Below are 14,264 nucleotides of genomic sequence, written 5' to 3'. Positions count from 1 at the left end.
CGACTGTAGCCTGTAAATAAAATGTATACTTTTTTTAATATTATTATATATTATATATTATACTATCTCTATTCTCTAGCCGTGCAGCCCGTGCTAAACTGCTACAGAATCACGAAACAATTTATAGAAGGTCAGTTAATGACTATAACAGCATAGAATATTGTTCTATGATATAATAGATACATTATCTATAATAAGTAATAACCGTGGGTCAGCAGAACAAAGTGAATAAATTGTATTCGTATTTCGTACTGCGCATTACTATATATTAAATATTTTTTTTATAGTAGTTGTATTTTTGTACGACTATCACAAAATACTGAATAAATTATAATGTGTAGTTTTGTGCACTGTTCTTTATGAACAGGTTATACGTCCGGACTCCGGAGGAATATTTGCCGTCAGATTTTGTTACAAAGGAAAGGTCTATGTATAGAAGTGACACTCGATCAGCTGATTTTTATAGTCGTGGTTCTGTGGTATTATTATTATTCACTTCTGTGATTATAAGTTGTGGATGGAATTGTAGATAGTAGATATGTGATATCAAACCAAAATAAATAACAATAATATTTACAATGAACATATTTTCGACATAGGCTGTAGGTATATTATAGCAATATTATAGCGTAGTATATTATTAATTATTATTGCAAAGTTTTGTTTTATATTTTCAACAACGTAACTTTCTTATACATTATTTATTTTCTATTTTTACATAAGCAATATGTACTTACGTTATAATTAATAATGCAAATGTAGGTGTCTTAACGATTTCTTCTTTGACATTTCAAACATGTCGGTTCAGCTTAAAGCGTTTGCCAGAGCTATCGATTCGTCGAAAATTAGATCTTATTTATTTGGATCTGATGACACAAAAGGTAATATTATGCACATAATAATGATTATTTACAATACAAAAAAAAATATTTATTACATTTTTGTTTTAAAGATATTTTCAATGACACTGTGAATTGTGTATCTCCTGGCGGTGAAATCATAGTTTTTGGACATGGCAATAAAATAATTACCTTTACAAGTAAATATATTTGTGTGAATTTGTTGAATCTACTATATTTTACTATTTTTAATTTTTTAGTCAAGTGGTTTTCCAGTCCTACCAATGATAATATTATATGCCAGACTTTTCAAACATTTTTGAGTAATGCTATTGACGAAGCAAAGAAGTATGTTATACTATTTATATTTGTAAAATTATTTTTTTTTTGTACATAATTTTTTTTTTTTAAATATTGATAGTTATTATCTTTTGTATACTTAAGTACAATTATATAATTTATATTCCAGTGAACAAATTACATCGGTTGTATGTCTCCCAATTGCAGCAATCGATACAAAGCTGTCTACTCATTGTAGTCCTGAATGGTTTTGCATTGCCATTGGATTTTCAAACGGTTTTGTCAAATTTTACACTGAAGTTATTCTTGATTCATTTATATTTTTAATTAATATATAACAAATAATAAGCCATCTATTTTATTTATAAGGATGGAGATCTGCTACTATCACAATTATTCCATAATAGTGCTGTTTTGAAATTAAGGTGTCAAAGTCATCAGCCTGCTAAAATTAATCCCCCAACTGTAGAACAACCTGAAGAAATTGCTATACTATATAGTAAAGTTATGTGTACAGTTGTTGGCACAATTTTCATTAATAGTTTAAGGTCTTGTAAAAATCAACTGGCTAAAAGTAAGCATAAAAACAAATAGTTATAATTATAAATTATTTTCTATTCTTATTTAAATAAAATTTAAGTAAAATTTGAAAAATGGACTTTATATGATATTGTAAAGTAAAAAAATAAAATATGTGTATACATTTTGGTTAGTTTAAATAATTAAAACAATTATAGAAAGAATATATCAAAGACTTAAACAAATTAATTGGTTATTATTTATATTTTAGTTCAAGCAAAATGTATGGGCGATATAAGTATCCCTCCACTAACATATAAAAAGTGGGCTTTTGATGTTCAGAAAAAGATAAATGATGCTGCTATTGGGCCAAGATATGATATCACTAGTTTTCAACATATAGTAGCAGCCAATATCTGCAAAGGTATTAGTGGTGATAAACAAAATTGTATACCACAAATGACTCAAATTATAGCTGCTGGTGTTGAACCGTACTTGGCGATTCATTACACAATTGGAGGACATGCTCAGCCTACTTTTGGAAATATAACCAAAGCAGTCACAAATAAATTGAAATCTTCTATTGTACAAACATTACCGTAAGAATTTAATTATTTTATAACACGTTGAAGATAAATTGTTCAGTTGCGTGTTTCCAATTTTAGTTGTTGGTTGTCTTATAATTTATCATTAAATGAAACACCTGATACACTAGAACAACCTGAACAGCTTGGATGTCGGTAATAACTTAACTGAGAATAAAATATAAATTATTCTGTATAATATTAATAATAAATGTAGTAAAATATCAAAATAATAATTAGTTTTAGTCTCAATGAAATGGAATGTGAAGCTCTGAAAATCGAATTAAGTCCCCAATTATCCATTGGAGTGATCTCTGATAATTTGGAAAAAGTAACACTTTTTGAGGTCAATGCTGGAGGAATAATACGGTAGTTTTGATTTATGGTTAATTTACATACTTGCAATAATAATTGTTATGAATATTTAGAACATTGGATGGATATAAAGATGTACAATTTGGCTGGCTTGTAGTCAATGAAAATAAGAGTTCTAGTTCTAAACAAGCATTATTTTTAGTTATGTTTATACCTACTAGAGAAGTTCTAGAAGTATGGTCCATGCAAAACTATGAAAAAATATCAATGTCTAAAGTTTCTAAGACTGGAAGGTATGTTGTAATGCAAACTTCATGGGTCATTGATTCAATCTGTATTACTTCTATTCATGTTTTAGACTTTTTTACACAAATTTCGGTTTGTTTGGAGCTCTAAGTACATCAAGGATGAACATTTACAATGCTAATTATCGTTGTTATTTTATAGATGAAACAGAAAATATTACCGAAATAAATGTACCTTATCACTGTATAGAAAGGTATATTATTTATTATAAAATTCGATCTACTTATTACATATTAATATTTTTTAATTTATATAAAATCTTTACTTAGTTGCTCTAATAGTCAACTTTCTCAAGATATGTATACGTTTAAAACATTCAAGTCATTATGTAAAGGTGAAAATGTAGATAATGAAATACTCTGTGAAGAAGTTGTGAAATTAGTCAATAATTTAATAACTGATAAAGTAAGGCAACAAGCATTTGATTATATTACAACCAGTAAACATATGACACAAAACGCATTGGTCGCATTCTTGAAAAGCTTTCAAACAAATTTAAAAGAAAGAAGTAAAATCTTGACTGATAATTTAAATACTAAAATATATAATAATCTTAATTAAACTTTAGAGCAACGTGACCCACAAAATTATGATGACAATTTATTGAAAAATACTGATAACCATTTGAAACTTATAATATTTTTAAAATTTTTATCCAATTATCAAAAAAATCATCGTTTCCAAGCATCACCTTTATCAGCTGAAGATAAAATACAAGTATAACACTATATTGAATGTATTATTATATTTATTCATATTCACTTTTTTTCAAGGAATTATGTAAAACACTTCGTTTAACTGATCAGGATATGGATAGAATCATTTCTTTACTTCCTATAGAACCAAAAAAAAAAACTGTAGTGATGTTCTATGATGATGTGAAATCAATGAATTTAATTGAATTACTATCTTATTTTAATACAACCGGTGAACATGTGTCCATAAACATTGATAAAAATGTAGATGAATTATGTAAGATTTACCTGTTCTTTATAATATATATTTTTAAAATTGTATGTTAATTTAAATATTTTTAGGTAAACATATATTTGAACCTATTATGCATTATGATAATGATATTGGAGAATGGAATTCTGCATGGATAGCTAGTGGTATTCAATTATCAGATATGGTTTATTTAGCTGTTAAATATTGGCTATCAAAACCTCTCACCTTAACAGTGGTAACAGAAATGTTAAATTTCCACAGAGTAATTGACACAATTTGTAATTCAAACGGTATGAGTTCAAATTATAAATTATTGTTCAAATTATTAATTAAAAAATATATAATATTTTTAATCAGAGATAAAACTCGATTGGGAAGTAACACAAGATCAGTTTTCAAATAGTTCAAATACATTTGCTTGTTTTACTGGAGCTATAATTTGTAAAACAATTGCATCTAGTAGAAAAACAGGTTGGTTATTGTATTAATATGTAGTAGCATAGTTATTTGAGACTGAGAGAGAATCAAAAGCAGTTTTTTTTATACTTTTGTTATTTGTATAATTTATATTTGTAGTCAATGTTAATAATGAATGGGAATGTATTTCTGGAGATGACTATCAATGGAATATATTAATAGAAAGACTTGAACAATTGTGCCATCTCAATGCAACATTAAAATATTGTTCAAAAGAACCAATTGGAACACTTCACTGTTTAAAATATGAGTACTCGCCGATTACTCTAATAGATTTACTACAACTTGGACGTGGTAATATCACTAATTACTAATTAGTAAATACATTTATTAGTAATGATACATTATAACAATTAATTAATTACATTCTATCTTAACTTAATCTATTTTAGGTGGAGTGTCTACACTTGTAGGTAAATGGTTAGCTGGTATAGGCCTTGATCCTACTTTAGTGATCGATGAATATTTAATTGATCATGATGAAAAAAAAACTAAACCATTAAATCAAAAGAAAGGAGTTATGGGTATTCAAGAAGGCCTTGTTATAAATACAGATACAGCAATTGAAGTTAAAGCATTAAATATGGCAGAGAAAGAAATATTGGACACATTAAAACGTCTGAAAACCTGTTTTCCATACAGTTTAGACGCTAATACATTATTAAGTAATATTTTTTGGGAATATTCATTTGCTTGGAAAAATTGTGTTGCTGATCTTAGACCGCTTAAGACAGCTTTACATGTTGCTGATACATTACCATGTTTGCATACTAGACAAAGCAAGTAAAATATTTTATTGTGTAAGATTATGATCTAGTATTATAACCTTTGAGTGTTTTATTTATACTTTTAGGTATGTGTTCTTTAATATGGTCTACACATATATCGCCAATTTTTTTATCAGCTGTGAGGCTTATTGATCGTGTAGGAAAAGTTCCTAAGGACAAGTTGTGTATTCAAGATGTTGGGATGCCAGATCAATATATAGTCAAATTTTTTGATTTATGTGAACGTTTTTTTGACATTATTATTAAGGTTGATATAACTATAATAATATAGATTCCTTTGATGTTAATCAAATAATAATATTTCAGGCATCTTTATCAGCTGAAGAAGATGAACTTGCTGAAATAAAACATGATTTTTTTTGGGAAAATTGGAAAACCAATAACCAACATAAACTTACTCTTGTTCAAATAGCTTTAAATAAACCTAATCCTGATCGAGAAACTCTTTTTTTGTCTCATCAATTTGTTAGAACATTTCATATATTAGCCAAATTTTCAATACACATCAATAAACCTCTGAACAGTCTATTTGACTGTAATGTAAGTTGGTATTAAAAAATATTTTATTCCCAATAGTAAAACTATTTTTTATAGGTATATGAAATTGATATTTCTAATTTGAACCAAAACACCTTTAATCAAGAAGTGCCAAGGACTAAAATTAAAAAATCAAAAACCAATTTCATCATCAATTCTATTAATGCAGCAGTTGGCCTTATACAAAAAGATTGTGAGGTATAAATGTGATAATCTTTACACGGTTAACTGTTAAGTAATTAAAATAAATAATTGAAATTAAAATTTAGTTTATAAGTAATAACTGATAACAAATATATTTATATGAACCAAGTAATACATAAATAAATATTCAAATTTAAATAATATTGTATTAAAATAATAAATTACGGTTGACTTATTGTTCTTTAGATTCAATTTTAATTGTAAATAATGAAACTGTTACAGGATGGTCAATATGAGTTTGAAAGCAAGGAATGTATGTTTTGGATAAGTAAAATATTTCAATTAGCTTTTGATTGGCAACTAAATTTAGACGATCTTAGAATATGTCAAGTTATTTCACTGTATAGTAAAGGACATGATCGTTTAGCTGAAGAAGTAAGAAATCAATTTTTTTTTTTAATTTAATTATTTATACTATATAATTTATGTTTAATAGATTATACCAGTTGTCCACAATAAAGAAAACTTAGTAAAACATTTAATTAATGTAATCAAACATAGATTGCAATTTGAAGTATGCATTAGTAATTTAGACTTTCATGACAAAATTGTACACTTTAGCCCAGAGATTGTTTCTTGGCTTCAAAGTCCAGTGAGTCCTACAATATTAAACAATAAATATTAAATTATAAATTATAAAATTATTAATTACAGGGAACAATTGATGTTGAAAAGTCATTATTAAATGAAACTTTAGAATTAGTACAGACTGTAATAACTTTATTACCAGAAAATGATAGTCAACACGAATTTGTTATCAGTCTAATGGATAGTTTGATATCCTTAATTAATAGTTGATAATAAGACATGTATGTAAATGTTAAGTTTAAAATTGTTCCACTGAATATTTAAAAAATAAAAATACAATAAAATATTATGTAATATTTTTTGACAAAATTGTTCTATATTTGTGTACTAACAAATTATTCTATTACCCATTTTTCCAATAAAATAACAAAATGCAGTATTAACATATGGCATAAATGAATTTAAAACTTATATTTCAAAGAGTTTACTCTTTATTAATGTATTGCTCTATAACATCAACAATTGAAAAATTTAGACTTCCATCAAGTTTTTTGAAAATAAACTTTGTTAATATTTGATATAGTTTACAAAAATGAAAAAAAAATTTTATTTATTTATTTATACAGGTGTTTATAAATAATGAATTAGGTATTTACTATTTAATTTAAATTAGCAGAGGTAGCTAAAATCAATAGATTTAAAAAAAATTTTCAGACGTATAGATAATATTTTAAATATGATGTATAATTTAAACAATGAAAAATAAAAATAATTGATAAAATGTGTTAAACAATTTTAATTTACACACTTGAAAAGGAATTGACTAAAGGCCCTAAAAATCAAAAATTGCTAAAATGTCTACATAAAAGTTTAAAATCCAATTTGTTAAAACTAAACTCAGTGTTAAGAAAAAAAGTTTTCATGCAGTCTAGGTCACATGGGCAATTATTCTTTTTTTAAAAACAATTAATTAAACAAATGAGTTGTATTACAAGGGTGGTGGGCGATAAGAGTCAAGGGCCTCACAATATAATGAAAAATAATATGAAGAGCAGGAAAGGAATAAACAATTATACCTATTATCATAAACAAAACTAGAAAACTATTAATACAGCCAGATAGGCTAGTTATATAAAAAAAACTTTTAAATATTTTTATACCATATCTGTGGGGCAAATCAAAAGAAAAATTCTAATGACTAAACAAGTTTTTAATTTTAATTTTAAATTCTATTAAGTCAGTATTAGATCAGGCCATTACCGGACTGTTCCAGTCCATAGCTTTGCCTATGCCTATGTCTATTATTATACAAATAAAAATGTTAAGACGCAGGACACATGAGTTTATGACGCCAGCCACAGGTTGGCCACCCCTAGTTTAATATATAATATTGATCTAATGAATAATCTTTTATTCAACTTCATAATATTATCACTATTGTTTGCTACAAATATATTATTTAAATTCAAATATTTTGTATTGACAAAATAATCAAAAGATGTCAAAAGACCACATTATATAGAAACAATGAATAAGTCAAGTTATTAAGATGTTAAAATTGTATGATCCACCATCTATGGTTCAACCGCCCAACTGATGCACATAATTTAAATTAAACAAGGTGCAACAGTATAATAACTACAAAGCTTTAGGTACGGATACAATCTAATACATCCGATAACTGTATCATAAACTGTTGTAATTTATCAAAAATTTCCATTCACCTTAATGTTTGTGTGAATAGCACAAACATTAAGTTTTTTTTTTTCATTTATTTTTAGCTTAAAAATTTAAAAAAGTTAACAAATATTTACTGTACAACAATGTTTATTTAATAATATGCAAAAGTTCAATACATAAACATCTTATTTTTTATTTTTTATTGTTCCATAATTTTTAATAATATCTGTAGATTGTTTATTTTTTTTTAAGTTTGATATTTTGTTATTATTTTTTGATGTCCTCACCATTGTTTTTGGCAATTTAAAAAGTTCTTCTTGATTTTTTTTTGCTTCAGCATCTTGTTTTAATTTTTCTTTTAATTGCTTATAATTTAAATTTTCTTTTTTTCTAGGTTTTGCTCCCAATTTAATAGCAAGTTGTTCCTTTGCTTTAGTATTTTTTGCATCAAAGTGAGTTGTAAATTTAAATATTTCATTTTGTAATTTCCTTAAATTAACTTTTTCGTCAGTTTTTGAATTTAAAGTATCAGACTTCAGGTAATTGGTTTTCTGAATTTGGCCTATCCGTTTTTTTGATTTGTGTTGGATTATCTGAACAGGCATACGTTTACCTTTTAACTTAGAGGACAAAGTTTCAACTTCCATAATTTCTTTCTAAAACAAAAAATATTGAATTTTAAACAAGTAACTTGACATTTTTAAAATATAGTGTATTAAAATACAAATTTAATTTTTTTTTTAATTTTCTAAAACATTGCTTTCCAAGCAAAAAATTAATTTCATACATCATTGAATTGAAAAATTATATTTTAATTAAACATTTTTGATTTTTAGAACATTTTAATGAATTAAAACATTTTTTGCAAATGTTATAAAAAATTAAAAATATTAATTAAATATAATTTTTTCGTCTAATATTTCTATATTTATTACGTATTATATTCGCTCATTGACCTATGACTTCAGTTATACAAAACAACACTCGCCAATAACTGTTAAAGCTTTTTATTTGATTGCCCAGTTCTATAATGCAACACATATTATATTTTATACCCATTTAAATTGACTTCTAATTTATCTGGGCATTTTATTAAGATTTGTAATATACACTTGCATTAAATCAAATTTTTTTAAGGCATTTTCCTTGTTTTTTATTGCATTTAAATCAACACCCTATTTATAACTGAAACTGATGTTTATTTTACCAATATATTACTATATCTATGTCTAGCCAGCAAGTATTTACTGAATACTAAAAAATAATAATGTACATAGTAAAAAAAAATAATACATATAATACTATTTATGAGTTAATAGGATGAAAAGGGTAACAATAGGTATAGTTGAGTGCGTTCAATGAATGTTCTTAATTCATAAAAGTAAAACTTTTACTCGTTTTTTATTTTATTGTTGTCCGTTGTTTGGGGATTTTATTTGGTATTAGTTATTAAAATGGAAACTAAAAGAAGGGTGGTGCCGAGAAAATCTGAGAAAAAAAGGACTCTTAGAAAAATCAAGTTAGAGCAGTTTAAACATTGACCTAAGTTTTTTATTCATTGTGACTCAGTTATAGAGTAATAGAAAATAAGCAATACATTATACTCTGTACTTAAGATAAATCATTAAGCACATTATTGAATCTTAAGTTGTTTTGCTGAGAAAATTGAAGATGGGTGCTTACATTTAAGTTTTTATACTTTGTGATGCAGAAATGGCAAGGGTCTGTCGAAATATAGATTTCCTTGACCGAATAGTTGCCCCAGTCTTCCCCTAAGCCTAGGTATATAATCTTATTATTTAATAGATATTCATTACCTAAATATACTTACTGCGAGTCTATATTTGTGTATTGTTATTTGTGTTAAATTTTTAATTAAAACTTAACAATATTATTTTACATTAATGATTTTTCGACAACAGATTTAAAAAACTTTTTCTATAATGAAATTTGATTTAAATTATTTATGATAGAACCACCAACGGCACCAACCACGATTAAAGATATTATACTATCTTCAAGTAAAAAGTTGGGTGCTCACATTAATTACACGGCTAGTGATAAGAAACATTGTATGTATGGTTGCATTTCAAAATATATCGGGCGCCTACCCAAAAGTCTATAAGCCATAACCCACATATTTGGGAAGGTGAGAAAATTCTCCATTCGACCTCCGTAGACCGTAGTACCGTACTTCAAAAGGTCTCATATAGCTAAGTTTTTTCACATAGTGCCATAGATTCGATGATTTAAGGCAAGCATTTATTTTTTCGGCAGTGTTTGACGAAAATTGCAAAAATAGTAAAATCATTGCGCCTTCAAAACAACTCGAGTCATTGTGTAAATCTTTCAATGTTCGGTTAAGTGCTTCCAATGCACGTTTAAGCGCCACTGTGAGTTCGTCCCAGATGATTACTTTCGATGTTGATAAAACTTTGGCCATTGCGAAGTGTTTTGCAATATTACATGATGGTTCTTCAATAGTTTGAATATAATATTAGTATATAATTTATAGTATAATAATATATTATCATAGATCTAAGCTACTTCCCCACCAATTTTCAGCCAAATCGGTTCGGCCGTTCTTAAGTTTTAAATAGCGAAACTGTGTAACTGTACGACTTTCTTTTATGTATATAGATATATATGATAAAACACCTACCCTTAACACACCTATACACTTTTCAGACATTAAAATCCACTTGCAGTAGCCGAAGAGCGTTTGGTGAAACGTTGTGCTTGTGATATTTGAATGTGTTGGCTAAATGGTTTGCCAGAAAATCAAATTTTTCTTGAGGAGTGTTGGAATAATAGTTTTGTGTTTTAAAAGTGATTTTGTTTTTCGCCATAGAGATTCATTTGAGGGAGTGAGAGATTAGAGATGGGTGGCGTATAAGTGATTTTTGTGGTTCTTGAGAGTAGATTTAAGATTGTTGGAGAAATCATTGTATCGTTGTGTGTCGAGTGAGTCCGTTTGCATGTGTCCTGTGCCCGACGTTAGAGCAGAATGCTCTCTTTTATTTCGGGAAAAGTATTTTTTAATGATTTTCTTGGAATGGATAAGTGTTGATAGATATTTGGATGCTGTCCTGAATGTTCTTTGTTAGAGGGCTTATGGTATTTTAAATATCGTCGGAGCTTTTTAAATTTTACATTAAGAGAGGAATGAATTGATATGATATTGTGAAACTTATTCCAATCCGTTCGCTTTTTGATGATTGGGCTAATGGTTTATGTCAATGTTGATTTGAATTGAGAGTGACTGATGTGTGGTTTGACGTTGAGTCATTTAGATTAGTGATTTATGAGTAGATTTGTGTACATATGATTTGGCTGGAAGATTGGAAAGGAAGAAGTCAAGGAACTAAGGAAGTCAGGATGTCTGTTTGCGAGAGTTGGCTAATAGGTTGGAGATACTGGAAAAATAATTTTGGAATGTTTGTTTGTGATAAAGTTGAATAAAGTACGGCCTCTCGTGTTCCTTGAGCGACAGCCCTAGAATTCGTGTTTGGCGTTGAAATCCACACCTATGATATAATATATTATGCTTCATTAAGAGATTGAAGATATAAAGATATACATTTTCTGAAAGAAAAGGGCACTCACTAGCCAGGGTGAAAGTAGGCTGATATTATTGAAGTAGGTATGCAGTTAATATTTACAGATGTTGCGACTAGTTGCATGTTTTGGTTTGATTTAGATGAAAAAGATAAGTGAGGGATTTTGGTAGAAATTCGTGGTGACACGTCAAAATGTCCCCGACAAAATATCCCCACAAAAATATTCCATGACAAAATATCCCGCGTAAAAATTTCCCGGTTAAATAATAACTCAAAATGTTGACCTTTATTATAAAAGTTGCGATTATAAGTAATAATCGCACATTATCTAAATTCCAAAGTGAACGAGTGTTATGCGTTATTTTGATGATAGAATGATAGTGTTGCGGGCCTTGAGACTCTAGGCGCCACTATTCGATATATAATAACATAGTATATAACATAGTATATAATATAATATATCATAATGTTATTATGGCCATAAACCAAATATATCTAATTAACATAAATATCGCAACAATATAATATAGAACATGTACTATTCGTCCTATCCATAATCACTGGACAGGTGCACGATTAGAAATCATGGACACGAGTCGCTATTCTAAAAATTGACAACAACTATCGAAAAACACGCACACACACAAGCTGCACGCGCCGCTACAATCAAAGGAACCGCCACCACTTATAAGGGAGCCCGTGGGACAGCCTGGGCAGATGTATCATAGCCACGGAGACCTGAGCAACTTCTCGTCACACGCGCACACGCTATTATACTATTACTATATTTTCTACTAAATAAACATAATTCTATAGTTCAATTTGGTACTTGTTGATTTGTCTCTACAGCTTACGATTTTTGGAGCCTTTGAGATTACGCATATAACAATAGTATATAGAGTATCATACTGTCATTTTATCTCATTACCTACAAAGCGTGTCGTGAGTATTTAAAGTTTCTTATTTTGTTTTATTATTTTCTTTTTGTATTAAAAAATGCTAGAATTTATTAAAAGCCAAAAAGCCATTAATTTATTAGTATTTGAAGGCTATTTGTTTAGCATTCACAGAAAGAGTGAAAAAAAAATAATTTGGCGTTGCACGGAATATAAAAGTAAAAAATGTTTGACAAGGTGTTACACAACCACAGACGACTTATCAGGTTTGTTGATTTATAATTAATTACTATTATAGGAACCTAAGAATTAACAGACGTAATATTTGGACGAGAGGCTAGTTTCTGTTGTAAAAGGTTATAGTGACACTAATAAAAATAAATATTTAAAATCAATGGCGCATAACTTAATATTATAATAGGTATGTATTTATTTTGTATAATTTTTGACTAATCATTTCCATATTTTTGTATTCTTAAATTTTTTGACTGTCAATATTTTTGTGTTCTAAGTCTATTTTATCATGTTATTTTTATTTATTTATATCATAATTTATTTGTATAAGTATTTTACTTTAAACGAATTGTAATATCGTTGAACTTCGTATACCAGATACGAGCTTATAGCTCAGTTGGTATATGTATCAGCTATTATTAATGTATTTTATTGTAATTATTTAATTAATATTGTTTTGGCTGAATAAATAAATAAATAAGTATCTAATTTTTGACGAATATTTTTTTTAAATTTTGAATTGATAATTACGGGGGATATTATGTCATGGAATATTTTTGTCGGGGATATTTTGTCGTGGAACCGAAATTCGTAGAGCTGCAAGCCTGCACCACCATCGTCGGGGTGATTTTTTCGTAGGTACAAGGTAAAAATATTATGGCCATTCAATTTTGCATCAAAAAAACTAATAATTTATCAATTCACTAGTAAATGTTGATTTCCTAACTTTCCGTTTCAAAAGAATACAAGTTGTACACTCGAAGAAAAAAGAAAAAGTAAGGAAACTCCGTCCCCCATGTCCCCCTCCACAAATCAAGCACTGAGTGATGGTAACCGAGTTCAGATTTTTCAGAGAAAAATAAAAGAAAAAGTACATACCATGATTTTAATAATAATAATAATAATAATAATGTAACTGTCCATCTTTCCCCGGTGTTGTCAGGTTTCATCGGTGAGTATCCCGTTTATTCTCAGAACGTTCCTCTTCAAGGACTTTGTTAGACTTTCGGTACGTGATTGGGCACCGCTTGTCAACCGCAATCCGATAGAAAATGATCCTTGCTCTATGGACCACAGTGTCATACTACAAGCTTTTCCATTTTATATTTTGACATTTCAATTTTAGGTTCTCTATCGTTGCCCGTCGTTGTCTTGCCGTCTCGGTTTAAGCGAATCGTCTGGTCTATTACGTCCAGTTTGCTTAAAAACATCTTGGGTTTTGCATATTACTCAACGATTTTTTTTTGTATACTCAGTTATAAATTATATTAAAATACTCAACGCCACTAAGTCGTGCGATATGAAAACGGTCAAAATAAACAATCGATTATACCGTCGCCTGTGACTTGTGAGTATATATAGACACCACTGTAAATTTGTGTTAACTTCAAATAATTCAAAAAGACCCAAAATAATTTTGAATATGTATTATATCATGTACTTAAAATGCTAATATAAGCATCTTGTGAATTTACGATTTTTGATTTTCTATTCAATTTTTGAATCACGACAAAATAAGTAAACTGGTTTTCAGTAACAATTTCAATTT

At 27.9% G+C, this 14,264-nt stretch overlaps 1 protein-coding gene and 1 pseudogene across 2 annotated transcripts; one reads left to right on the top strand and one right to left on the bottom strand.

The window, feature by feature from the left end:
- Positions 1-407: 407 nt before the first annotated feature.
- LOC111028484 (rab3 GTPase-activating protein non-catalytic subunit) lies at positions 408-6,701 on the top strand. 2 transcript variants are annotated; one of them, XM_022307138.1, is made up of 24 exons: positions 408-602; positions 763-881; positions 953-1,039; positions 1,100-1,187; positions 1,309-1,438; positions 1,509-1,713; positions 1,930-2,257; positions 2,324-2,398; positions 2,483-2,611; positions 2,671-2,850; positions 2,916-3,056; positions 3,133-3,371; positions 3,432-3,580; positions 3,637-3,835; positions 3,901-4,101; positions 4,169-4,282; positions 4,388-4,582; positions 4,681-5,067; positions 5,142-5,323; positions 5,383-5,616; positions 5,671-5,811; positions 6,040-6,192; positions 6,254-6,409; positions 6,472-6,701. In XM_022307138.1, exons 2-24 carry the CDS (start codon positions 797-799, stop codon positions 6,613-6,615), a joined length of 3,942 nt encoding a protein of 1,313 aa, XP_022162830.1. In that variant the 5' UTR covers positions 408-602; positions 763-796; the 3' UTR covers positions 6,616-6,701. The 2 variants fall into 2 exon arrangements, with proteins under 2 accessions (XP_022162830.1, XP_022162831.1); XM_022307139.1 differs by lacking the exons at positions 408-602; positions 6,254-6,409; positions 6,472-6,701 and having other exon boundaries at positions 668-881; positions 5,671-5,843; positions 6,040-6,154.
- Positions 6,702-8,293: 1,592 nt separating this feature from the next.
- Positions 8,294-9,931, bottom strand: LOC111028483 (annotated as a pseudogene).
- Between the last annotated feature and the right edge of the window lie 4,333 nt (positions 9,932-14,264).

This window comes from Myzus persicae, unplaced genomic scaffold, assembly GCF_001856785.1.
Source record: "Myzus persicae strain clone G006 unplaced genomic scaffold, MPER_G0061.0, whole genome shotgun sequence".
NCBI lineage: Eukaryota > Metazoa > Arthropoda > Insecta > Hemiptera > Aphididae > Myzus > Myzus persicae.
Note: the sequence above shows the minus strand (reverse complement) of the source record. Positions and strands in the feature narration are given on the sequence as shown.

Excerpts from the sequence above, each read along its gene's own strand:
- LOC111028484 (XM_022307138.1), top strand. The coding sequence starts at position 797 with ATGTCGGTTCAGCTTAAAGCGTTTGCCAGAGCTATCGATTCGTCGAAA. Across the intron at positions 1,714-1,929 it reads TAAAAATCAACTGGCTAAAA|TTCAAGCAAAATGTATGGGC; the intron begins GTAAGCATAAAA and ends TTTATATTTTAG. Across the intron at positions 3,057-3,132 it reads CCTTATCACTGTATAGAAAG|TTGCTCTAATAGTCAACTTT; the intron begins GTATATTATTTA and ends ATCTTTACTTAG.